Source organism: Procambarus clarkii, chromosome 18 (genome assembly GCF_040958095.1).
Source record: "Procambarus clarkii isolate CNS0578487 chromosome 18, FALCON_Pclarkii_2.0, whole genome shotgun sequence".
NCBI classification, from domain to species: domain Eukaryota; kingdom Metazoa; phylum Arthropoda; class Malacostraca; order Decapoda; family Cambaridae; genus Procambarus; species Procambarus clarkii.
Window position 1 is genome coordinate 22,313,108 of NC_091167.1, and position 27,519 is coordinate 22,340,626.

General features: G+C 46.6%; 1 protein-coding gene across 1 annotated transcript; it reads left to right on the plus strand.

Moving 5' to 3' along the window:
* The first annotated feature begins 20,837 nt into the window (after positions 1-20,837).
* Positions 20,838-21,269, plus strand: LOC138366006 (protein FAM200A-like). The gene has a single exon (XM_069326725.1). The coding sequence runs from the start codon at positions 20,838-20,840 to the stop codon at positions 21,267-21,269; it is 432 nt and encodes a 143-aa protein (XP_069182826.1).
* The last annotated feature ends 6,250 nt before the right edge of the window (positions 21,270-27,519 follow it).

Consider the following 27,519-nt stretch of genomic DNA (forward strand, 5'->3'; position numbering starts at 1 on the left):
GATGGTTGTGTGTGGTCACTCATCACCTGGTGATGGTTGTGTGTGGTCACTCATCACCTGGTGATGGTTGTGTGGCCACTCATCACCTGGTGATGGTTGTGTGTGGTCACTCATCACCAGGTGATGGTTGTGTGTGGTCACTCATCACCAGGTGATGGTTGTGTGTGGTCACTCATCACCTGGTGATGGTTGTGTGTGGTCACTCATCACCAGGTGATGGTTGTGTGTGGTCACTCATCACCAGGTGATGGTTGTGTGTGGTCACTCATCACCAGGTGATGGTTGTGTGTGGTCACTCATCACCAGGTGATGGTTGTGTGTGGTCACTCATCACCAGGTGATGGTTGTGTGTGGTCACTCATCACCTGGTGATGGTTGTGTGTGGTCACTCATCACCAGGTGATGGTTGTGTGGTCACTCATCACCTGGTGATGGTTGTGTGTGGTCACTCATCACCAGGTGATGGTTGTGTGGTCACTCATCACCTGGTGATGGTTGTGTGTGGTCACTCATCACCAGGTGATGGTTGTGTGTGGTCACTCATCACCAGGTGATGGTTGTGTGTGGTCACTCATCACCAGGTGATGGTTGTGTGTGGTCACTCATCACCAGGTGATGGTTGTGTGTGGTCACTCATCACCAGGTGATGGTTGTGTGGTCACTCATCACCAGGTGATGGTTGTGTGGTCACTCATCACCAGGTGATGGTTGTGTGGTCACTCATCACCAGGTGATGGTTGTGTGTGGTCACTCATCACCAGGTGATGGTTGTGTGTGGTCACTCATCACCTGGTGATGGTTGTGTGGTCACTCATCACCAGGTGATGGTTGTGTGTGGTCACTCATCACCAGGTGATGGTTGTGTGTGATCACTCATCACCAGGTGATGGTTGTGTGTGGCCACTCATCACCAGGTGATGGTTGTGTGGTCACTCATCACCAGGTGATGGTTGTGTGTGGTCACTCATCACCAGGTGATGGTTGTGTGGTCACTCATCACCAGGTGATGGTTGTGTGGTCACTCATCACCTGGTGATGGTTGTGTGGTCACTCATCACCAGGTGATGGTTGTGTGTGGTCACTCATCACCTGGTGATGGTTGTGTGGTCACTCATCACCAGGTGATGGTTGTGTGTGGTCACTCATCACCAGGTGATGGTTGTGTGGTCACTCATCACCAGGTGATGGTTGTGTGGTCACTCATCACCTGGTGATGGTTGTGTGGTCACTCATCACCAGGTGATGGTTGTGTGTGGCCACTCATCACCAGGTGATGGTTGTGTGGCCACTCATCACTAATGGTGATAGTTGTGTGGCCACTCATCACTAATGGTGAGAGTGGGGGAGGAACAAGGGTGAGAGTGGTGGAGGAACAAGGGTGAGAGTGAGGGAGGAACAAGGGTGAGAGTGAGGGAGGAACAAGGGTGAGAGTGAGGGAGGAACAAGGGTGAGAGTGAGGGAGGAACAAGGGTGAGAGTGAGGGAGGAACAAGGGTGAGAGTGAGGGAGGAACAAGGGTGAGAGTGAGGGAGGAACAAGGGTGAGAGTGAGGGAGGAACAAGGGTGAGAGTGGGGGAGGAACAAGGGTGAGAGTGGGGGAGGAACAAGGGTGAGAGTGAGGGAGGAACAAGGGTGAGAGTGAGGGAGGAACAAGGGTGAGAGTGAGGGAGGAACAAGGGTGAGAGTGAGGGAGGAACAAGGGTGAGAGTGAGGGAGGAACAAGGGTGAGAGTGGGGGAGGAACAAGGGTGAGAGTGAGGGAGGAACAAGGGTGAGAGTGGTGGAGGAACAAGGGTGAGAGTGGTGGAGGAACAAGGGTGAGAGTGAGGGAGGAACAAGGGTGAGAGTGAGGGAGGAACAAGGGTGAGAGTGAGGGAGGAACAAGGGTGAGAGTGAGGGAGGAACAAGGGTGAGAGTGAGGGAGGAACAAGGGTGAGAGTGAGGGAGGAACAAGGGTGAGAGTGAGGGAGGAACAAGGGTGAGAGTGGGTGAGGAACAAGGGTGAGAGTGGGGGAGGAACAAGGGTGAGAGTGGGGGAGGAACAAGGGTGAGAGTGAGGGAGGAACAAGGGTGAGAGTGAGGGAGGAACAAGGGTGAGAGTGAAGGAGGAACAAGGGTGAGAGTGGGGGAGGAACAAGGGTGAGAGTGGGGGAGGAACAAGGGTGAGAGTGGGGGAGGAACAAGGGTGACAGTGGGTGAGGAACAAGGGTGAGAGTGGTGGAGGAACAAGGGTGACAGTGGTGGAGGAACAAGGGTGAGAGTGTGGGAGGAACAAGGGTGAGAGTGTGGGAGGAACAAGGGTGAGAGTGTGGGAGGAACAAGGGTGACAGTGGTGGAGGAACAAGGGTGAGAGTGGTGGAGGAACAAGGGTGAGAGTGAGGGAGGAACAAGGGTGAGAGTGAGGGAGGAACAAGGGTGAGAGTGTGGGAGGAACAAGGGTGAGAGTGGGTGAGGAACTAGGGTGACAGTGGTGGAGGAACAAGGGTGAGAGTGAGGGAGGAACAAGGGTGAGAGTGGGGGGAGGAACAAGGGTGAGAGGGGGGGAGGAACAAGGGTGACAGTGGGTGAGGAACAAGGGTGAGAGTGGTGGAGGAACAAGGGCGAGAGTGAGGGAGGAACAAGGGCGAGAGTGAGGGAGGAACAAGGGTGAGAGTGGTGGAGGAACAAGGGTGAGAGTGGTGGAGGAACAAGGGTGAGAGTGGTGGAGGAACAAGGGTGAGAGTGGTGGAGGAACAAGGGTGAGAGTGGTGGAGGAACAAGGGTGAGAGTGAGGGAGGAACAAGGGTGAGAGTGAGGGAGGAACAAGGGTGAGAGTGAGGGAGGAACAAGGGTGAGAGTGGTGGAGGAACAAGGGTGAGAGTGGTGGAGGAACAAGGGTGAGAGTGGTGGAGGAACAAGGGTGAGAGTGAGGGCGGAACAAGGGTGAGAGTGAGGGTGGAACAAGGGTGAGAGTGAGGGAGGAACAAGGGTGAGAGTGAGGGAGGAACAAGGGTGAGAGTGAGGGAGGAACAAGGGTGAGGAACAAGGGTGAGAGTGGGTGAGGAACAAGGGTGAGAGTGGGTGAGGAACAAGGGTGAGAGTGGGTGAGGAACAAGGGTGAGAGTGGGTGAGGAACAAGGGTGAGAGTGGGTGAGGAACAAGGGTGAGAGTGAGGGAGGAACAAGGGTGAGAGTGGGTGAGGAACAAGGGTGTGTGTGACGGCCTCTTGGGCCAGTAACCGGGTTCTTGCTGTTATAACCTCTTCTTCAATATCCATCCCCAAGTCGGTGGCAAGTTTTCAAGAACTGGCTGTGGCAAGTAGAAGCGCAAAGAATAAAAGGGCGATTATAGACAATACACAATTATACCTTCACCACTTCATACATTATATTACAATATTACTACAAGTATCTGCAAATTGTCGCTTTCACTCAGGACACAGTGCATCGGCAGTGTTCATCAATCCCTGTGAATCCACTTACCAGGTACATCCCTGGAAACACAAACTGTAACTGTCTCTATTTTCCGCTTGTTACAACTTGTAATAAAGTTGTTCTATCTTGGCTTAACGTATTTTTGACGTATTAGAACGTTGTTACAACTTGCTATATTGGTTGTTATAATTGGTTAGGAGGTGTTAAAACTTGTTCGAACGTTGTACCAACGTCGTAGTTTCGCTGTGTGTTTGGCGGGATGTCGTCCACTCCTAGTGGCAAACACCGGCGAGTTCATCTTCAACATGGGCCAGTCCACACACACCGTATCTTCACGATGTGCCAATACCTCCACTCTCCAGATACACACTGGCAGAGGGTTTCAGCCACACGCTGACAGGGGTCTCAAACAATCACATACAGGGGTAGCTAACACCCTGGCAGAAGTCTCGAGCAGCTTGCTAGCAGCACTTCTCAACAGACACACCACCATCGTCGTGTAACTCTTCCTGGCAAATCCGAATACGTTGGCCTATCCAAAATTGGAGAAGCCATCATCCAACACACTGCTAGAACCGATGGCGGCCACTTTGTCCTCTCACAGGACCAAGTCAAGGGTTTTTAGACTACCCAAAATGAACTGCCCTCCTCGATGCAATCGGTTTCTTATGTCACCTCTGTGAACATATAACGTCATAAACTAGATGGACAGTACACTTGTATGACCCTAGGATAACACCCTTCCAACGGGAATTGACATTGTAAATTGCAGCCACAACCTAGATGGCGTTGATCTTGATACGCCACCCACTAGAGGTCAGCATCATCGACCTCTTCTAACTGAGGCAGGAAACCTGAGCCTTTCACCGATACCACACCACCACCAACAGATGGCGTTGTCTGCATAGCACCCATACACCTGGAAGATACTGGAGGGCCAAGTACCAAATCTACACAGTAAAATAACAACGTACTGGAGTGAACGACATGGAAGAAAATGTAGAATAGAACCAATGAAGAGCAGAGGTGCCATAGGCACAATCAGAGAACACTGTATAAACATCAGAGGTCCGCGGTTGTTCAACGTCCTCCCAGCGAGCATAAGAAATATTGCCGGAACAACCGTGGACATTTTCAAGAGGAAACTAGATTTATTCCTCCAAGGAGTGCCGGACCAACCGGGCTGTGGTGGGTATGTGGGCCTGCGGGGCCGCTCTAAGCAACAGCCTGGTGGACCAAACTCTCACAAGCCAAGCCTGGCCTCGGGCCGGGCTTGGGGAGTAGAAGAACTCCCAGAACCCCATCAACCAGGTATCAACCAGGTATCAACCAGGTATCAACCAGGTATCAACCAGGTATCAACCCAATACCGAGGAGTTGGACTGCAGACCCATTGATTAAAAGTATTTAAAAGAGTAAGGATGGAAATAGTGATCCCTTGTCTTGCATATTCAATAAATCCATGTTTTTGGGCACGGACTGACTCCCTGAACCTAACCTGCCCTCACCTAGTCTCTAGGTGAGACTTTAGGGCCTCGTAGCCTGGTGGCTAGCGCGCAGGATTCGTAATTCTGTGGCGCGGGTTCGATTCCCGCACGAGGCAGAAGCAAATGGGCAAAGTTTCTTTCACCCTGAATGCCCCTGTTACCTAGCAGTAAATAAGTACCTGGGAGTTGGTCAGCTGTCACGGGCTGCTTCCTGGGGGTGGAGGCCTGGTCGAGGACCGGGCCGCGGGGACACTAAAAAGCCCCGAAATCATCTCAAGATAACCTCAAGATATCACCTACCGTCAGTGTTCTGTAATGGTTAGGAAAGTGTTGTTAGTGCACCAACCCAACGACCCGGGACCTAACCTCTAATATCAGGATTTTGATTCGATATTGTATCTTCAAGCTTAGGGAAGGGAGGGGGGGGGGGGGGGGATAAGCCCCCTAGTTATGGGTTACGTTAAAGAAAATTGGGTTATGTTAATGGAGTGAATCATATCCCTTTCTGAAAAATATGTCGTAAAATGGAGTTCAGATGCAGGAATATATAGGTTACAACCCGTTCTCGCAAATTCGTAAAGTCAATATTGACTTATTAACTACGTGCATAGGTGATATACTAAACATAATAGATACCCTTAAAAAGATTCATAGAAAACACCAACCTTACCTAACCTTGTTAGTATCTTAAGATAAGCATCTTATTGCTTCGTAATTACAATTATTATTTAACCTATACCTATTATAGGTTAAGTAATAATTGTAATTACGAAGCTATAAGATGCTTATCTTAAGATACTAACAAGGTTAGGTAAGGTCGGTGTTTTCTATGAATCTTTTTAAGGGTATCTATTATGTTAAGTATGTCACCTATGCACATATTTAATAAGTCAATATTGACTTATTAAATTTGCGAGAACGGGTTGCGGTTAAGGTTGGTTAAGTTGGACTGATGTAGAGAAAATGCCCAATAATTACACATTTCCATTAACTCAGGTATTAGAGGTTAGGGTGAGATGGTTGTATTGATGTCAACAAAAAACATGGCTAAGAATAAGATGAAATATTGAGTCAAAATCCTGGCATCAGAGGTTAGGTCCAGAGCGGTTGGGTTATCTTGAGATGATTTCGGGGCTTAATGTCCCCGCGGCCCGGTCCTCGACCAGGCCTCCACCCCCAGGAAGCAGCCCGTGACAGCTGACTAACACCCAGGTACCTATTTACTGCTAGGTAACAATGTGAAAGAAACTCTGCCCATTGTTTCTCTCCGGCGCTCGGGATGGAACCCGGGACCACAGGATCACGCGTCCAGTGTTCTGTCCGCTCAGCCACCGGCTCATCTGCTCGATACATAAACAATACTTTAGTAAATACTGTATACGGCACATTGACGGTAGGTCAGGTTCACGGTGGCTCACTCTATCTCCATAAACAAACTTCGCCAAGAATATTGATTAAAGATCCAAGCAGGTTAGACACCAGGCAGCTAAGTTGATGTGTAAAATCAAACACTTTCCTAACAATATAGCTATAAAATCGAACATAGGTCAGGCACCTATGTTGATTTGTGGAACCAATTGCCGCGTAACGTGGTGGAGGTGGGGTCCCTCGATTGTTTCAAGCGCGGGTTGGACAAGTATATGAGTGGGATTGGGTGGTTATAGAATAGGAGCTGCCTCGTATGGGTCAATAGGCCCTCTGCAGTTACCTTTGTTCTTATGTTCTTATGGCACGGAGCAGTTAGAATTATATCCATAAAGCAACACTTGTCTCAGAATATAGATACAATATTCAACAAAGATCCAAGCAAGTTAGGTGCAGCTCATATAGATATATACCCAAAATCAACCCTTTCTTAATAATGAAGTTTACAAACATTTAACAAACATCCCTACACGTTAGGCACGAGTCACTTAGGGTTAAAATCAGCAGTAACCCAGGGTGGAATGGAAGTTAGAAGCAGACATTAACAACTCTAACAGTTAACTTCAGCTCTGGATGTGATGAGCTTAGCTACATTTAGTAGAAATTGACTTTTGGTTTGATATTATTAGGGTAAATTTAGTGGAATTGACTTAATGAAATTGGGATAAATTTGGTTCAATTAGCTTTTGCTGTTAGGTTAGGTTGGGTTGGGCTTGGTTAAGTTAGTTTGGGTTCAGTTGGGTTGGGTTAGGTTAGGTTCTATTAGGGTAGGTTGGATTAGGTTAGGTTGGGATGGGTTAGGGTGGGTTAGGTTAGGTTAGGTTGGGTTAGGTTAGGTTAAGTTGGGTTAGGTTAAGTTAGGTTGGGTTAGGTTAGGTTGGGTTAGGTTAGGTTGGATTAAGTTAGGTTGGGATGAGTTAGGTTGGGTTAGGTTAGGTTAGGTTAGGTTAAGTTAGGTTGGGTTAGGGTAGGTTGTATTAGGTTAGGTTGGATTAGGTTAGGTTGGGATGGGTTAGGTTGGGTTAGGTTAGGTTACGTTGGGTTAGGTTAAGTTTGGTTGGGTTAGGTTAGGTTGGGTTAGGTTAAGTTAGGTTGGGTTAGGTTAGGTTGGGTTAGGTTAGGTTGGGTTAGGTTAGCTTGGGTTAGGTTGGGTTGGGTTGGGTTAGGTTAGGTTAGGTTAGGTTAGGTTGGTTTAGGTTAGATTAGGTTGGGTTCGATTGATGCTAGAAAACCTCATCTGGATATTGGAAATACCCTGATGGACAGAGCACTAACACTGTAAAATGGTATTGAGATTGGGATATGTTTTGTGGTGACTGGATATTGGATATAGACATTACATTTAGATGAGATGGGTAAAACTTGGTTAAACTGGGCTTTGGTTGTGCTATGTTACAATAAATTTGGATAAGTTTGGTTGAAATTGTCTCTTTTTTAGGCAAATTTAGGTTAGGTTGGGTTGGGTTTGGTTAAGTTAGTTTGGGTTGAGTTGGGTTGGGTTAGGTTAGGTTCTATTAGGTTAGGTTGGATTAGGTTAGGTTGGGATGGGTTAGGTTGGGTTAGGTTAGGTGGGACAGCTTAAATTTACCAACTTTAGTAAGAAGCTTAGTACCCAAATGAGCCACAGGGACGTTAGAAAGAACTTTTTCAGTGTCAGAGTAGTTAACAGGTGGAATGCATTAGGCAGTGATGTGGTGGAGGCTGACTCCATACACAGTTTATAATGTAGATATGATAGAGCCCAATAGGCTCAGGAACCTGTACACCACCTGAGCATCTGGAGGGAAATAACTTTGTAACGCACCACCAACATGGGTTCAGAGATGGTAAATCGTGCCTCACAGGTTTAATAGAATTTTATGACCAGGCAACGAAAATTAGGCAGGAAAGAGAAGGGTGGGCCGACTGCATTTTCCTGGATTGCCAAAAAGCCTTTGACACAGTACCCCATAAAAGGCTGTTAAAAAAGTTGGAGCAACAGGCAGGAGTAAAAGGGAAGGTGCTCCAGTGGATAAGGGAGTACTTAAGCAACAGGAAACAGCGAGTAACGGTGAGGGGGAAGACATCAGAGTGGCGAGTCGTCACCAGCGGAGTCCCACAGGGCTCAGTACTTGGACCCATCCTGTTTCTAATATATGTGAACGATCTTCCAGAGGGTATAAACTCATTCCTCTCGATGTTTGCTGATGATGCAAAAATTATGAGAAGAATCAAGACGGATGAAGATAGACAGAGACTACAGGATGACCTGGAGAAACTGGAGGAATGGTCTAGAAAATGGCTGCTGAAGTTCAACTCTGGAAAGTGTAAGGTGATGAAATTAGGCGAAGGGAGCAGGAGGCTGAACACAAGGTATCATCTGGGAGGGGAAATCCTGCAAGAATCAAATAGAGAGAAGGATCTGGGGGTTGATATCACACCGAACCTGTCCCCAGAGGCCCACATCAAAAGAATATCATCAGCGGCATATGCTAGACTGGCCAACATAAGAACTGCCTTCAGAAACTTGTGTAAGGAATCGTTCAGAACCCTGTATACCACTTATGTAAGACCAATCCTGGAGTATGCAGCTCCAGCCTGGAGTCCATACCTAGTTAAACACAAGACAAAGTTAGAGAAGATTCAGCGGTATGCCACCAGGCTCGTCCCGGAACTGAGAGGATTGAGCTACGAGGAAAGACTAAAGGAGCTGAACCTCACATCCCTGGAAAACAGAAGAGTAAGGGGAGACATGATAACCACCTACAAAATTCTCAGGGGAATTGACAGGGTGGACAAAGACAAACTCTTCAGCACGGCTGGGACACGAACAAGGGGACACAGGTGGAAACTTAGTACCCAGATGAGCCACAGAGACGTTAGAAAGAATTTTTTCAGTGTCAGAGTAGTTAATAAATGGAATGCACTAGGAAGTGATGTGGTGGAGGCTGACTCCATACACAGTTTCAAATGTAGATATGATAGAGCCCAGTAGGCTCAGGAACCTGTACACCAGTTGATTGACAGTTGAGAGGCGGGACCAAAGAGCCAAAGCTCAACCCCCGCAAGCACAATTAGGTGAGTACAATTAGGTGAGTACCAGTTGATTGACAGTTGAGAGGCGGGACCAAAGAGCCAGAGCTCAACCCCCGCAAGCACAACTAGGTGAGTACAACTAGGTGAGCTCTCACTCTGTCTCTCCACTATGACCTTTGACCTTGTCCTCACCTCCTGGCCCCCCCCCCACCCAGTCAAGTCTATAATTGTGGCGTCCAGTCTGGTCTATAATTGTGGCGTCCAGTCTGGTCTATAATTGTGGCGTCCAGTCTGGTCTATAATTGTGGCTTCCAGTCTGGTCTATAATTGTGGCGTCCAGTCTGGTCTATAATTGTGGCGTCCAGTCTGGTCTATAATGGTAGCGTCCAGTCAGGTCTATAATTGGCGTCCAGTCTGGTCTATAATTGTGGTGTCCAGTCAGGTCTATAATTGTGGCGTCCAGTCAGGTCTATATTTGTGGCGTCCAGTCAGGTCTATAATTGTGGCGTCCAGTCTGGTCTATAATTGTGGTGTCCAGTCAGGTCTATAATTGTGGCGTCCAGTCAGGTCTATAATTGTGGCGTCCAGTCAGGTCTATAATTGTGGCGCCACAATTATACCAGTGGAGGCCTGTGCAGGAGCTGTGCAAGACCTGTGCACGACCTGTGCAAGACCTGTGCACGACCTGTGCAAGACCTGTGCACGACCTGTGCAAGACCTGTGCACGACCTGTGCAAGATCTGTGCGGGAGCTGGGAGGACCTGTGCAGGAGTGTGCAGGAGTGTGGAAGACCTGTGCAAGACCTGTGCAGGCGTGTGCAGGACCTGTGCAGGAGTGTGCAGGAGTGTGTAAGACCTGTGCAAGACCTGTGCAGGCGTGTGCAGGACCTGTGCAGGACCTGTGCAGGAGTGTGTAAGACCTGTGCAAGACCTGTGCAGGCGTGTGCAGGACCTGTGCAGAGGGAAGGGTGGGGCGGGGTGTGGCAGCAACAATAAACTCTCCAAGGTCTCCTCTACAGTCACTGCTGGTCTCCTCTACAGTCACTGCTGGTCTCCTCTACAGTCACTGCTGGTCTCCTCTACAGTCACAGCTGGTCTCCTCTACAGTCACTGCTGGTCTCCTCTACAGTCACTGCTGGTCTCCTCTGCAGTCACTGCTGGTCTCCTCTACAGTCACTGCTGGTCTCCTCTACAGTCACTGCTGGTCTCCTCTACAGTCACTGCTGGTCTCCTCTACAGTCACTGCTGGTCTCCTCTACAGTCACTGCTGGTCTCCTCTACAGTCACAGCTGGTCTCCTCTACAGTCACTGCTGGTCTCCTCTACAGTCACTGCTGGTCTCCTCTGCAGTCACTGCTGGTCTCCTCTACAGTCACTGCTGGTCTCCTCTACAGTCACTGCTGGTCTCCTCTACAGTCACTGCTGATCTCCTCTACAGTCACTGCTGGTCTCCTCTACAGTCACTGCTGGTCTCCTCTACAGTCACTGCTGGTCTCCTCTAGTCACTGCTGGTCTCCTCTACAGTCACTGCTGATCTCCTCTACAGTCACTGCTGGTCTCCTCTACAGTCACTGCTGGTCTCCTCTACAGTCACTGCTGGTCTCCTCTACAGTCACTGCTGGTCTCCTCTACAGTCACTGCTGGTCTCCTCTAGTCACTGCTGGTCTCCTCTACAGTCACTGCTGATCTCCTCTACAGTCACTGCTGGTCTCCTCTACAGTCACTGCTGGTCTCCTCTACAGTCACTGCTGGTCTCCTCTACAGTCACTGCTGGTCTCCTCTACAGTCACTGCTGGTCTCCTCTACAGTCACTGCTGGTCTCCTCTACAGTCACTGCTGGTCTCCTCTACAGTCACTGCTGATCTCCTCTACAGTCACTGCTGGTCTCCTCTACAGTCACTGCTGGTCTCCTCTACAGTCACTGCTGGTCTCCTCTACAGTCACTGCTGGTCTCCTCTACAGTCACTGCTGGTCTCCTCTACAGTCACTGCTGGTCTCCTCTACAGTCACTGCTGGTCTCCTCTACAGTCACTGCTGGTCTCCTCTACAGTCACTGCTGGTCTCCTCTACAGTCACTGCTGGTCTCCTCTACAGTCACTGCTGGTCTCCTCTACAGTCACTGCTGGTCTCCTCTACAGTCACTGCTGGTAAATTTCGAACATTATAAAGAAGCCACCAAAGCGACTCAACCAACTCCCCTCCATGATGACCCCAGACGACACCAACGATGTCAACAAAGAGTCTAAACATCCAGTATGTTGACGTCCACCAGTTGACATAAACAAACAATCCCCCCCCCCCCCCCCAAAAGTGTATCGTTTATCAAGTGTGAAGTTTAGTACCTCACCACCGATACAAAAAAGTTGTGTCGGGGCGTTGCGACTGGCCGAATCAAAACGAAGAGTGATGGATCAATGGGCGTTAACAGGCCGGCTAAGTCACCCTTTCAACAGGAGGAGGAGAATGGTTGAGGACGCGAGCATAAAGCGTCCTCTGGAGGCGGTGTTGTGGCGGCCACGCGCCTCTACAGCCTCATAAAGAAGGCCGCTAGTGGTGGCGGCCGCCGACGTGGTTAAAAAAAATATGGCCTCGGGGAGAATGACCAGTGTTTGCCGAGTGTGAATGACGCCGCCGCCACGGTAGCCGACCAGATTAAGTCCTCGTCCCGACACTGGAGGCCCCTCGCGCCTGGATAAAAAAAAATCCCTCTCTTGAGGTAATGGCCGGGCGACGTATGTGATCTGTGAGGTGTTTGTGGTCAGTAAACATTACTCGGCTCCACTTTGGTCCGCTGCTAAACATCTGTCAGATATGTTTATATGTTTAGTAGATTTGTCAAGTAAAATATATTGCTTACTTGTCATATCAATAATGAAAATGTTACATTTCCAAAACTCAGTTACAGAATGACTCGCGTCTGACTGAAGAATGTTGGGGTACTTATGTTTGGCATGTGGACCCCATGTCCCCATGGTACCCCATGGACCCCATGCCCATCCTGTGGTAATGGACCCCTTGTCCATCCTGTGGTAATGGACCCCATGCCCATCCTGTGGTAATGGACCCCATGCCCATCCTGTGGTAATGGACCCCTTGTCCATCCTGTGGTAATGGGCCCCATGCCCATCCTGTGGTAATGGACCCCTTGCCCATCCTGTGGTAATGGACCCCTTGCCCATCCTGTGGTAATGGACCCCATGCCCATCCTGTGGTAATGGACCCCATGTCTATCCTGGGGTAATGGACCCCATGCCCATCCTGTGGTAATGGACCCCTTGTCCATCCTGTGGTAATGGACCCCATGTCTATCCTGGGGTAATGGACCCCATGTCTATCCTGGGGTAATGGACCCCATGTCCATCCTGGGGTAATGGACCCCTTGTCCATCCTGTGGTAATGGACCCCATGTCTATCCTGTGGTAATGGACCCCATGCCCATCCTGGGGTAATGGACCCCATGTCCATCCTGGGGTAATGGACCCCTTGTCCATCCTGTGGTAATGGACCCCATGTCTATCCTGTGGTAATGGACCCCATGCCCATCCTGGGGTAATGGACCCCATGTCCATCCTGGGGTAATGGACCCCTTGTCCATCCTGTGGTAATGGACCCCTTGTCCATCCTGTGGTAATGGACCCCATGTCCATCCTGTGGTAATGGACCCCATGTCCATCCTGGGGTAATGGACCCCTTGTCCATCCTGTGGTAATGGACCCCTTGTCCATCCTGTGGTAATGGACCCCTTGTCCATCCTGTGGTAATGGACCCCATGTCTATCCTGTGGTAATGGACCCCTTGTCCATCCTGTGGTAATGGACCCCATGTCTATCCTGTGGTAATGGACCCCTTGTCCATCCTGTGGTAATGGACCCCATGTCTATCCTGTGGTAATGGACCCCATGTCCATCCTGTGGTAATGGACCCCTTGTCCATCCTGTGGTAATGGACCCCATGTCTATCCTGTGGTAATGGACCCCATGTCCATCCTGTGGTAATGGACCCCATGCCCATCCTGTGGTAATGGACCCCATGTCTATCCTGGGGTAATGGACCCCATGCCCATCCTGTGGTAATGGATCCCATGTCTATCCTGGGGTAATGGACCCCTTGTCCATCCTGTGGTAATGGACCCCATGTCCATCCTGTGGTAATGGACCCCATGTCTATCCTGGGGTAATGGACCCCATGTCCATCCTGTGGTAATGGACCCCATGTCCATCCTGTGGTAATGGACCCCATGTCTATCCTGGGGTAATGGACCCCATGTCCATCCTGTGGTAATGGACCCCATGTCCATCCTGTGGTAATGGACCCCTTGTCCATCCTGTGGTAATAGACCCCTTGTCCATCTTTTACTCACCTAGTTGTACTCACCTAGTTGTGCTTGCGGGGGTTGAGCTCTGGCTCTTTGGTCCCGCCTCTCAACCGTCAATCAACTGGTGTACTTTGAAATGTTTCTTGAGGCTACTCCTGAGCCTACTGCATGGGCTCTGTCATATCTACACTTGAAAATGTGTATGGAGTCAGCCTCCACCACATCACTGCCTAATGCATTCTACCTGTGATTCCTTGTATGTGTTCCACCCGTGCTAAATAGTTTGTCTTTGTCAACCCTGTCAATTCCTCTTGAGAATTTTGTAGGTGGTGATCATGTTTCCGTAAGTCTTCTGTCTTCCAGGGCCGTGAGGTTTAGTTCCTGAATGTACCTGAGGTCCACTAATACTACTAGTGGCCTTGACGAGGACACGAAGCCAGCAGCTTGTCACCCCCCCCCCCCCCATCCCCCTTTGTTCTCTGATGATCTTTTCCAGCTGAGGTGTAAACTCCTTATTATTATTAACATCTTTATTGACAAAATTAATTACAGTTTTGCCTAATCTGAGGATTTTGATAGTCTTATTAAATTGAGGTTAATGCTGGTATTCACTGTCACGCAGGACAGAGGGTCATACATAAGACAATAGGTCTAAACTGTAGGCTGAAGCACATATATATCATGGTTACAATCAATGTTTTAATGTGTGGATATGTGAAAACAACTCCAGCAGAGTTTTGGCGTTTACGGCTTCGGCGGGTAGGCGGTTCCACGGGTTAACAACCTTATGGGTGAAAAGCATCTTCTATTTTCTGTCCCACATTGTGGCTTGATGAGCTTGAGCCCGTTGCTCCTTGTTTGTGATACATCTGAACTCTTGAAGAAATTGACTTTAAATTGAACAATCCTCCAAATTGTTCAGTATTTTAAATGTTTCGACGAGATCCGCCCCGTCATGTCTGGTGTGTAGTGTTGTAGCCCCTGTGGTCCCCAACCGTTCCTGGCACGAGAGATGACTTGCCTCTGGGATGATTTATGTTGCCCGGTGTTGCACCTTCTCCAGAGCAGCTGTGTCTCCTGTAGACGAGGTCTCCATGCCTGGCCGCAATACTCCAGGTGGAGGCACACCAGAGACTTGTACAACTGAATATCTACCTTCTGTTCCTTAGAGGTAAAGGTACGCTCGATTATTCCCAGGGTTTGGTTAGTTTTGTTTACTGCCGCTCCCGCCAAACACACACTGAAACTACGATGTTGGTACAACGTTTGAACAAGTTTTAACACCTCCTAACCAGTTATAACAACCAATATAGCAAGTTGTAACAACGTTCTAATACGTCATAAACACGTTAAGCCAAGATGTAACAACTTTATTACAAGTTGTAACAAGCGAAAATTAGAGACAGTTTCGGTTTGTGTTTCCAGGGCTCCCACTTGTTGAGCAACTAGTGAAGACGGAGTCTGACTCAGAAGTTCTTTTCTCCGTCAATCAGTTGTAAGGAAGTGTTGTCAGTGGGGTAGTTGTGACGTGGGTTGTTATGCCCCACATGTAAAGTCTTGTATTTACCGACATTAAAAAGAATTTGCCAGTCATCTGACAATTTGTGGAGTCCATTGCCGTAGCCTAAGGGCGCCTGACAGCTGGGTGGACAGCTTTTTGGATTCGTAGTCCTGAGGTTCCGGGTTCGATCCCCGGTGGAGGCGGAGACAAATGGGCAAAATGTTTCTTTCACCCTGATGCCCCTGTTACCTAGCAGTAAATAGGTACCTGGGAGTTAGACACCTGCTTCCTGGGGGTGGAGGCCTGGTGGAGGACCGGGCCGCGGGGCCACTAAGCCCCGAAATCATCTCAACATAACCACAAGATATAGCCTTTCTTCGTAACTTATAGCTCTCAGCTCTGGGACTAGTTTAGTGGCAAACTTCTAATATTCTCTAAATTTGTCTTGTGTTTAACTAGATAACTCCAGGCTGGAGCTGAACACTCCAGGATTGGTCTGACATATGTGGCATACAAGGTTCTGGATGATTCCTTGCTCACGTTTCTAAAGACAGTGCTGATGTAGGCCAACCTAGCATATGCCGCTGATGATATCCTTGTGATGTGGGCCTCTGGGGAAAGGTTCGGTGTGACATCTTTCTTCACTACGAGCAATAAACAGTTTGGAATCAAGTAATAACGTGCTTGTTTCAGAAGCCAGACACAGATATATAAGAATACTTACAAGAGGGTAAATATAAAAATGTTGTGGATTCCTTCTCACTGTAACACCGCTCTGAAATGTAACACCACTATAATGGAACACCACTATAATGGTGTTACGGACCGGAGTCCAGCGTCCGAGCCCGGAGCAGTGACGACCACGCCATCTGTGGGTCAGCTCCCGAAACCCCCTCCAAATGGACGACGCCATCTAGTGAGGACGAGATATACTGGCCACAAGGGCTAGTTTCCCGTCCTGATCAGCTCATAATACAGCCGCTGCTGACCTCTGGTGAGGTGGCGCTTAGACAGCAACGCCATCTATGGAGAGGATAGGTGGACGTTTGTGTCTAAGCCTGTGAGTGAGGTGCCCTAGAGTGTAACTAGTACTGATGACGTGTCTGATTACAGAGTCGACCTGGGACTGCTGAATCGGACGTTGGATCAGTCTACCCAAGGCAGCCGAAGAATCTCCACGTGTTTGCTGCAGCAGCTGTGAGTCACCCCCCGGATGAACACTGTTGTGTTAGCCTGCCTGCGAGGTGGCAGAACCAGGGATTGTCGTACCCAGGGCTGACTGGTGGAGAAGACTAGCCACTGGGGTGTTGTGGTGAGGAGAGTGATCTGTGGAATCACACGAGTCTCCTGCCTAGGGCTCGCAACCCTAGTATTGGTCGTGGAGTGGCTTACGCAGCGTTGCTGATTGGAACCTGCCAGCTAAAGGCTGGATTTGTGGTTGACGGCCTCCACGACGGTGCACCCAGTGGGACTGTGATTTGGCTGGCCTGTGGCCGGGGTAGACTCGCTGGGAGAATCTAAGGATTCGTCTAGAGGCCACAAGAAGAGAACCAGGGCTACTCGTTTTGAGCACCGTTAAGCAGAGCATCCTGTGTCTTCGGAGGAAGACAAGTGATTGTAAATAAGTGTAGTTATAGTAACAGCGTGTGACTGTTTATATATTTATTTATTGGTAGTGGTGAATATATATTTATTTCTGAGCAGTTTTATCCCTTCCCCTTTAATTTACTTGCGTTACGGAGCACACCCCTTGAAAGCCACTACTAGCTTGGGGCCGGATACCCAAGCTCTACTAACATCAGAGAAAGAACCCAGTTGCGACCCAAGAGGGCCGTAACAAATGGATACTAAACTAATAATGTAAACACTACTTATCCTGAGTAACACTTCCCCATCAGTTGCACTTGGTAACACTGTTATAAGCTGACATATGATGGTTACACTGGAACTAAAAGGTACACTGCCAACAAGGAAATGGTAACACAGGAGTAAATACGCTGCCACCATCTGCCTTTGACCATTGAGACTATATCAAGCAACGAGGCAAGAAACATTGCTTGACTTGGAGAGTACTTTCTATGACTGTCATTAATTATGAAAACGGTTGTCAGCCACTATATCCAAAAGGCTAAGAGGATTCAACAATTGACACAGACGGGAAATTTAACATGAGTTTATTGAGACCAAAATTATGTCAATCACCACTTATAAATCCTACTCTAACCCTGGCAAAAATTTAAGAAATTTGGACATGGAACAAAACCTCAGAGATCACACACATTACCTTAAGACCTCTGTCTCTCCCTGGCTGAGGTGTTCTTCACAGACCCGCTCTCGATCCTAGTGTCCTGCACTCTGTTCCTAAATCTCTACAGGACCAATATATATACCCCAAAAGGGGGGAGGAGAGATTTACTGTTGCTACCTAGATCAGAAATGCTAGGGGGGTCGGGCCACACGTGCACAAACACTTAAAAAATATTTCAATTAAGCTTGTTTGACATTCACCATACACTCTTCAAGAGAGGAGTTATTAATTACATGTGTGACTGACCTCTGACCTGGCCAAAAGGGGGAGATCCAGGGATGTTTACACATGAGAATCTGGAGTCTAATTCCCTTGCAATGTTTGACAAGAGTATCATGAAATATTACATACTTGAAACTATGTTGACTAAGACTAACCCAGGAATTTTTTTAATCAACATACAAGATAAACCGGAGGTCATCTGGGCTGACCTCTTGGAGAAGGCTTCCCTGGGTGAGAACTCTAAGGGGGAGGGGGGTCATGGGTGTTACATCACATTGACCTGCAGGAACATGACAAAGTTGACGCCCTTGCTAAGGCTGCAGTAAAGACAGTATTGAACGGAATCTTGAGTTATCAAATAGGTCCCTTAAAAGTGTCATTAGACAAGAACTCCTGGATGGATTTGAAGAAAGTAGAACTGTGCAAACTAGAACTAGCAGGTCCATTGTTTATCACAATGAAATGTGTGAAGTAAAACGTGTATAGGGCAAGTAACAAAGTCAGTAGACTAACAGATGTTGTCACAGCTCGTATAAGACTTGGCTACAAGTATCTCTGGCAGTTCGGCTTGTATAGGGATCTAGATGAAGTAAAGTGTAAAGTGTGTGGACAAAGACAGGGACACACACTCGAACATCATATCTTGGATTGTAGTAAAATTGAGCCATTTAGCAATAAATCTAAGCTCACTCTGTATGATATGGCAACCTATCTTATTACCATGGATAAATTACCTGAAATCCTTGCACTGTACCCATATTTCGCTTCCAGTAGATAAACGACATATGAGATTCAGAAACAAGTAATGTATTGTGAGGACTAATAATAAACAGAAGCTCCCCTATGACTCTGTAATATCCCCATTGGCCAAACTATTATGTATTAGCTATAAGTCCTACCATTAATGTATAATGACTTACTGTAAATATATAGCTCCTGAAATAGAACATTCTCTGTAACTAGTTGACATTGTAACTATAAGGTGTGAAGGTTAGATGTAATTGTTTATGTAATAATCTAAGATGAGGTCTGATAAAGACCTTTTGTGCCCTCTGTAATGCTTTTTGCGCTACCGCTCACAGGATGGGTATGGGGTGCACAATAAACTACCCGCCTCCGGCGGCAACAGCCAAAAAACAAATCAACCCCCGAGATCTTTCTCTACTTGACTCTTGCAGGATTTCACCTCCCAGATGGTACCGTAACGTACGATTATGTTACGTTGTTGGGTTGATTAGATAAGCAGTGTTTAGTGGTTTTCATATTTATTTAGTAGTCTTGGTTACAGTAGTCGGTTGTTGGCATTGTCGTAGACGTTGAGACGGAGCTTGGAGCAGAGCAGAGAGCTGAGTGAGGCCGGAGTCGCGGAGCTCTATGTGGGAGAGCGTGGCAGCTCGATGGGGGATGGTGAGTGTCTAAACTCTATGAGGCCGGAGCTCTATGTGGGATGGTGTTGTTGTTATAGATTCAGCTACTCGGAACAGATTCCAAGTAGCACGGGCTATGGTGAGCCCGTAGTGGACTTACCTGACACAGGAGCGGTGCCGTCTGCTGTGTGGGAGAGCGTGGCGGCTCGATGGGGGATGATGAGTGTCTGAACTCTATGAGGCCGAGAGCGTGCGAGCTCGATGCGGTCGTATTCTGCTGTCAGCTCTGTGTCGAAGCTGAGACATCTTGGGGTCGATTAGAACTGTACACGCCGAGTGCTACATTCTTGAGGTTGAAGAGGTTTGGTAACTCCTAAGCGTCGTTACCGAAGTTAACTGAGTCACTGGAAATTATACTGATGATTACTCAACTGATTGATGAAGATTAAGCCACCCAAGAGGTGGCATGGGCATGAATAACCCGTAAGATAATTAATCGCTGTTCTTTGTTGTTTAAGATTCAGCTACTTGGGAACAAGAAGCTCCAAGTAGCACGGGCTGTACGTGTCTGTGTAATATACAAAAGACTCTCTCTCTCTCTCCTATATTTCTTAAAATACATACTACAAATACATATTTACCTATTGTAATATCGAAGTTGCCACCTTGCCTACTCGCAAGACCCCGATAGTAGGGGCGTCTAGCCACATCGTTTGACATTCAACTGGATGAGACCACAGACATAGGAGGAGAAGAACAGCTGATTGTTGACTGTCGGTTTCCAGACTTAGAAGAGAAAACCATTGTTGAGCACTATTAGTGCTGCCTCCAACTGGGCGTAGAAACACCACGCAACAATTTTCAGAAACTTCATGATTTCATTATTGACGAGGACATTGACTGGTCAAAATGCACGTCTGTTACTACTGATGGTGCTAAAGCTATGGTCGGTGCCATCAATGGCGTTGTACAGAAGATCCCAGCGGTCTCACCAAGTTGTGTCACGATTCACTGCGTGACTCACGGGGAAGCGTTAGTGGCACAGCGACTGAATGAAACTAGAAATGCTAAGGAGAAAAGTGACTTTGAACTTCTACTTGATGATGTTGTTAAAATGGTTAATCATGTTGACCAGACCACACACTAGAAGGTGAAGGGACGACGACGTTTCGGTCAGTCCTGGACCATTCTCAAGTCGATTGTGACTTCACAATCGACTTGAGAACGGTCCAGGACGGACCGAAACGTCGTCGTCCCTTCATCTTCTAGTGTGTGGTCTGGTCAACATACTTTAGCCACGTTATTGTGACTCATCGCCTGCACATGGTTAATCATATCTGTGCACATGCAAAAAGCATAGAATGTTTCGTGAGTTGTGTAAGGACATGGAAGCTAATTTCCCAAAACTCTTCCTTCATACTGAAGTACATTGACTATCTCGGGGTAAGGGTCTTAATCGAGTGTTTGCATTGAGAGAGCAGCTCTGTGTTGTCTTTACTGAGGAAGCCAACCACATGGAAGTTAAGTGTCAGCATGTGCTCTGGCTGGCTAAATTGTCTTACAAGGCTTCAATCTTCGATCATCTGAATAAGCTAAACATCAGTCAGCAAGGCAAAGATGGGGATATTTTGACTAGTATAGGGAAATAAATACATTTAAACTGAAGGTGAAAAAATGGGAAAGCAATGTAGAAAAGAGGTGCTTTTCTGATTTAGAATTATTTGACTCATTTATGAATGTGGCTGGGAACATGGTATGCAGACAACACAGCAGACACTGGAGGTACACATGTCACACTCAGTTATCAGACACCTTACTCTAATGCAAGAAAACCTTGACTTCTATTTCCCAGACAGTGAGAATGACCAGTTGACCTCCAACGTGTGGATGCTTAATCCCTTCACAGATGAAGGAACTGATCAGTGTGATGCTCTTTTGCAGCTTCGAGCGGATTATTCACAAAAAGCAGTTATCAAGACATTTAGCCATCCCATGGATTCCTGGGTTACCTTGCTTGATGGTCCAGAGTACGAGGATCTAGCCGAGCGGACAATAGCCATAGTTGTTCAGGTGCCAACATCATATTTGTGTGAGCAAGGGTTCTCTACTTTAGTTTTGGTGAAGATAAAGAAAAGGAATGCAATCCTGAACCTGGATCCTCTCATGCGAGTTGCACTTGAAGATCGTCTGACACCTCGACTCAACTTGAAGATCGTCTGACACCTCGACTCAACTTGAAGATCGTCTGACACCTCGACTCAACTTGAAGATCGTCTGACACCTCGACTCAACTTGAAGATCGTCTGACACCTCGACTCAACCTAATAGCAGACAAAGTGCAGCAGCAGCCAAGCCACTGATTTTATTTAAAGGATAACTATTTGTTTTATTTATTGATACTGTACCAAATATACCAAACATTGCTGTGATTTTACTCTAGTGAAGAAAAATGCGTCTAAATGTCATGCTTAATATTGTGTATTTTGAGCGTCTTAGTTTGAGATGAGCTGTGTAAATATATGGATGAATATGTAAAAGTTAAACAAAAAATAAGAGAAACTGCTTTTTTCTGTTTACAGAGTCACAGAAATGAGATATGAAACATAGATTTTAAATATTAAAAACGTGAGATTTTTAATGAGACTTTTTCGGGGTGGAGGGTGGACAGCTTCCACTTAACCACCACTAGAGGAGGACGACATTAAAAATGGTCTATGACAGGACGACAATGGAATGGTCTAGAGCAGTGCTTGAAGACCACTGGTCTAGACCATTGATCCAGTTGTCCAGGTCGTCCCGTAGCCTCTCGCAAATTTAATAAGTCAATATTGACTTATTAAATATGTGCATAGGTGACATACTTAACATAATAGATACCCTTAAAAAGATTCATAGAAAACACCGACCTTACCTAACCTACTTAGTATGTTAAGATAAGCATCTTATTGCTTCGTAATTACAATTATTACCTAACCTATAATAGGTATAGGTTAAGTAATAATTGTAATAACGAAGCAATAAGATGCTTATCTTAAGATACTAACAAGGTTAGGTAAGGTTGGTGTTTTCTATGAATCTTTTTAAGGGTATCTATTATGTTTAGTATATCACCTATGCACGTAGTTAATAAGTCAATATTGAATTTACGAATTTGCGAGAACGGGTTATCGTAGGATAGTGGACCCCATGCCCATCCTATGATAGTGGACCCCATGCCCATCCTATGATAGTGGACCCCATGCCCATCCTATGATAGTGGACCCCATGCGTATTCTGTGATAATGGACCCCAGGCCCATCCTGTGGTCTTCATTGAAGCCTAATTTATATATCCACTTTAACTTTCCAACAACGAGAATTTTTATATTGTTAAATGAAGTTTACTGTGATAGAGGAGTCCCGGGCCCACAGAGTTAAAGAAAATGGATTTGATAATACACCGAAGTTATTTACGTTTTCTTCGTTACGGAATATCATTAACTAGTTTAAATCAGCTTTCCAGCTATATTTATTTATTTATTTATTTATTTATATATATATAAGAAGGTACATTGATGGGGTTAAGAGAGTACATAACAATGATGATTTGACATTCTTGTAAAGCCATTAGCACGTATAGCGTTTCGGACAGGTCTTTAATGCAGCGGATAATTGAAAGTAGGTAATTTCTAGCAAAATCGAGAACACATGTTTATAGGTACATTGTAAGAAAACGTGACACAATACACAAAGATTAGATTAATAAACAATAACGACAATACACAAGGTATCATTGACAAGTGTAATAGTCAAAATATTGGAAAAAAATAATTAAAACTAAATGGGTAGAACACCTGGAGAGAAATGATATAATATCAGACAGACAGTATGGTTTTCGATCTGGAAGATCCTGTGTATCGAATTTACTCAGTTTCTATGATCGAGCAACAGAGATATTACAGGAAAGAGATGGTTGGGTTGACTGCATCTATCTGGACCTAAAAAAGACTTTGGACAGAGTTCCACATAAGAGGTTGTTCTGGAAACTGGAAAATATTGAAGGAGTGACAGGTACGCTTCTAACATGGATGAAAAATTTTCTGACTGATAGAAAAATGAGGGCTGTGATCAGAGGCAATGTATCGGACTGGAGAAATGTCACAAGTGGAGTACCACAGGGTTCAGTTCTTGCACCAGTGATGTTTATTGTCTACATAAATGATCTACCAGTTGGTATACAGAATTATATGAACATGTTTGCTGATGATGCTAAGATAATAGGAAGGATAAGAAACTTAGATGATTGTCATGCCCTTCAAGATGACCTGGACAAAATAAGTACATGGAGCACCACTTGGCAAATGGAATTTAATGTTAATAAATGCCATGTTATGGAATGTGGAATAGGAGAACATAGACCCCACACAACTTATATATTATGTGAGAAATCTTTAAAGAATTCTGATAAAGAAAGAGATCTAGGGGTGGTTCTAGATAGAAAACTATCACCTGAGGACCACATAAAGAATATTGTGCGAGGAGCCTATGCCACGCTTTCTAACTTCAGAATTGCTTTTAAATACATGGATGGCGATATACTAAAGAAATTGTTCACGACTTTTGTTAGGCCAAAGCAAGAATATGCAGCAGTTGTGTGATGCCCATATCTTAAGAAGCACATCAACAAACTGGAAAAGGTGCAAAGACATGCTACTAAGTGGCTCCCAGAACTGAAGGGCAAGAGCTACGAGGAGAGGTTAAAGGCATTAAATATGCCAAAAATAGAAGACAGAAGAAAAAGAGGTGATATGATCACTACATACAAAATAGTAACAGGAATTGATAAAATCGATAGGGAAGATTTCCTGAGACCTGGAACTTTAAGAACAAGAGGTCATAGATGTAAACTAGCTAAACACAGATGCTGAAGAAATATAAGAAAATTCACTTTCGCAAACAGAGTGGTAGACGGTTGGAACAAGTTAGGTGAGAAGGTGGTGGAGGCCAAGACCGTCAGTAGTTTCAAAGCGTTATATGACAAAGAGTGCTGGGAAGACAGGACACCACGAGCGTCGCTCTCATCCTGTAACTACACTTAGGTAATTACACTTAGGTAATTACAATAATGACAAAGATAAGAGTTATCAACTGGTTCACTGAAACAATTTGAGGATCATTTCAAGGAATAATTTATTTATTATTTATTTATATATATACAAGAAGGTATATTGGGTTTATGAGAGTACATAGCATAGTGTTTACGTTCTTGTAAAGCCACTAGTACGCGCAACGTTCTGGGCACGTCCTTAATCTAAGAGATAATGCAGTCAAATATGCACTCAATATAGCAACCATGATATAAGGTGCAGGCGATGAGTCACAATAACGTGGCTGAAGTATGTTGACCAGACCACACACTAGAAATTGAAGGGACGACGACGTTTCGGTCCGTCCTGGACCATTCTCACAATCGACTTGAGAATGGTCCAGGACGGACCGAAACGTCGTCGTCCCTTCAATTTCTAGTGTGTGGTCTGGTCAACATGATATAAGGTGATAGCAGTGATGACAAAGGTAAAGATTGTATGGTTTAGGTACGTATATTGGGGGATTGGGTTGCACTATACACAGTTTAAAGCACAAGGTAGGAAACTATGAAGATGAAATTAGGTACTTTTTGTTTTTGTTTTTGAATAAGGCAAAAGTTAGACAGACTCTCAATTCATTAGGTAGTGAGTTCCATAGACTGGGTCCCTTTATTTGCATAGAGTGTTTACACAGATTAAGTTTGACTCTGGGGATGTCAAAGAGATATTTATGTCTGGTGTGGTGATAATGGGTCCTATTACATCTGTCCAGGAAGAGTTTCATAACAGGGTTTGCACTTAAGAAAAGGGTTTTGTAAATGTAACTGGCACATGAGAATGTTGCCGTCGGGTTCTCGTCCTGCTCCGGTTGGTGTCCCTGGAGTTCCTGTGGATCTTACGACTGCCTTCTGCACGGCTCCCTCATCTTCCAGTTCTTCACCTGCTGCGTCTGTCCCTGCGCGCTCGCCGTGTGTCCCGGCTGTGCTGGGTGCTGGGGTGGATACGGCGCCTCTTCCTGTGCCTGGCCTGATGCCCCATGTGATTGAGGATGCTGCCGTTCTACGACGAGCGTCGGTTCGCCCGGCTTGTGTTGCACGTGTCTCTGACTCAGCCTCCGGATCTGATGATGTCTGGCTAGAGCCTAAGCTTTCCTGGCGTTCTTATGCCTGGGCCGATGTTGGCGAATTAGGTGACTGCATCTTCCGGGGTAGCTCCGGTTGCGTCGCATTGTATGGTGGTGGCGGAGATACATATGCCTGCGGTTGCCAGTGTTTCAGCATCTCCTTCTGGTGTGGCGCCTGTGGATCATGCTTCGAGTGCGTCGCCCACGTCGGATGGTTCCGATTCTTCGTGGGGGGTGGTTTCCCCTGTTGAGGTTCAAGGTGAGCGTAGTGACCTGGTGGTGGTGTTGAAGAAGGTTGCCCGCTCTAAGGTTCCGTGCCCTCATTCCTCGTTACCCGTTTCCTCGGCGGCGGCTTTGTCGCCTCTTCCGTCTTTGGCCGTCTCTTCTGTTTCTCCTGCGGTATCAGTGGAGGTGTTACCGTCTCGACAGCCTTCGCCTTCTCCTGTGCGTTCGGCGGCAGGTCCGTCTCGGCGGCCTACGTACGCTTCCTCGGTGTCTTCAGCTTCCTCAGGAAGGGTGGTTTGCCCTACCATGCCTCGTTATGCAACTTGCATCAGCGAGCTTAGGGAGTGGCTGTATCCACCTGACTTGGTGATTCCTGAGTTTATGGGGGCCCCGCAGAGGCAGGGGGTTCGTCCCCCTACCGACATGGAGTATTTGGTTTGGGAGGTCTATAAGAACAAGTATCCTCGGAATGAGTTCCCTGAGAAATATATTCCTGTCTGAGAAATGTATTCCTCGCTCGTGATTTCTTAGTTTGATGTGTGTTGTGGTTTGTTTCCGTTTGTGTGCGTGGTTGTGGAGTGCGTGTACTCACCTAATTGTGCTTGCGGGGGTTGAGCTTTGGCTCTTTGGTCCCGCCTCTCAACTGTCAATCAACTGGTGTACAGGTTCCTGAGCCTATTGGGCTCTATCATATCTACATTTGAAACTGTGTATGGAGTCAGCCTCCACCACATCACTGCCTAATGCATTCCATTTATTAACTACTCTGACACTGAAAAAATTCTTTCTAACGTCTCTGTGGCTCATCTGGGTACTAAGTTTCCACCTGTGTCCCCTTGTTCGTGTCCCACCCGTGCTGAAGAGTTTGTATTTGTCCACCCTGTCAATTCCCCTGAGAATTTTGTAGGTGGTTATCATGTCTCCCCTTACTCTTCTGTTTTCCAGGGATGTGAGGTTCAGCTCCTTTAGCCTTTTCTCGTAGCTCAATCCTCTCAGTTCTGGGACGAGCCTGGTGGCATACCGCTGAATCTTCTCTAACTTTGTCTTGTGTTTAACTAGGTATGGACTCCAGGCTGGAGCTGCATATTCCAAGATTGGTCTCATTTAAGTGGTATACAGGGTTCTGAAAGATTCCTTACACAAGTTTCTAAAGGCAGTTCCTATGTTGGCCAGTCTAGCATATGCCGCTGATGATATCCTTTTGATGTGGGCCTCTGGGGACAGGTTCGGTGTGATATCAACCCCTAGGTCCTTCTCTCTATTTGACTCTTGCAGGATTTCCCCTCCCAGATGGTACCTTGTGTTCAGCCTCCTGCTCCCTTCGCCTAATTTCATCACCTTCATCACCATCATCGCGTGTGTGTGTGTGTGTGTGGATGGGGCGGGAGTGTTTTCCTGGTTCCTGTGTGCTCCGGTTTGTGGTTGTGGGTATATTCATGTGGATTGTGTGTGTATATCCGATTCCTGTGAGTTCCAGTGCTTGTTTGCGTGTGTGTCTGGTTGTAGATGTCCCGTTATTCTGTTTTTATGTTTTTGTGTTTTTTTACTTGTTGTGGTTGTGCGTTTGTGGGATGGTGCGTGCGCTTTGGGCTGCTAGTGTGCCCCAGCCTATTCTTGTTCTCCTTATCATGTATTGCGGCTGTAGTTTTTTTTTGTTTCTGTGCTATGTATTTGTATTCCTTTTCTCGTTTTTTTATCATTATGTATTGGTGCCTCTCCGTGTGTGGTTTGCCGGGCCAGTAGGGCTCGTTTTGTATAATTATGTTCCGGTGGTTGGGTTGTTTGGGTGAAGGGTTTAATTGGGTGCTATGTGTTGCTCGGTTGTTATTTCTGTACTATTTTCCTGTGTTTGTAATTATTGTGTTTGTCATTATTATTGTTGTGTTTGTTTCTCCTGAGTTTTTCTTGTCGGCCCTTCAGGTCTGTGTTTTGTACTTAGACCGCTTCTTATTTTGTTATTTGCGAGTTTGGACTTTTGTTATTTTGTAATTTGCGAGTTTGGACTTTTGTTATTTTTGTAATTTGCGAGTTTGGACTTTTGTTATTTTGTAATTTGC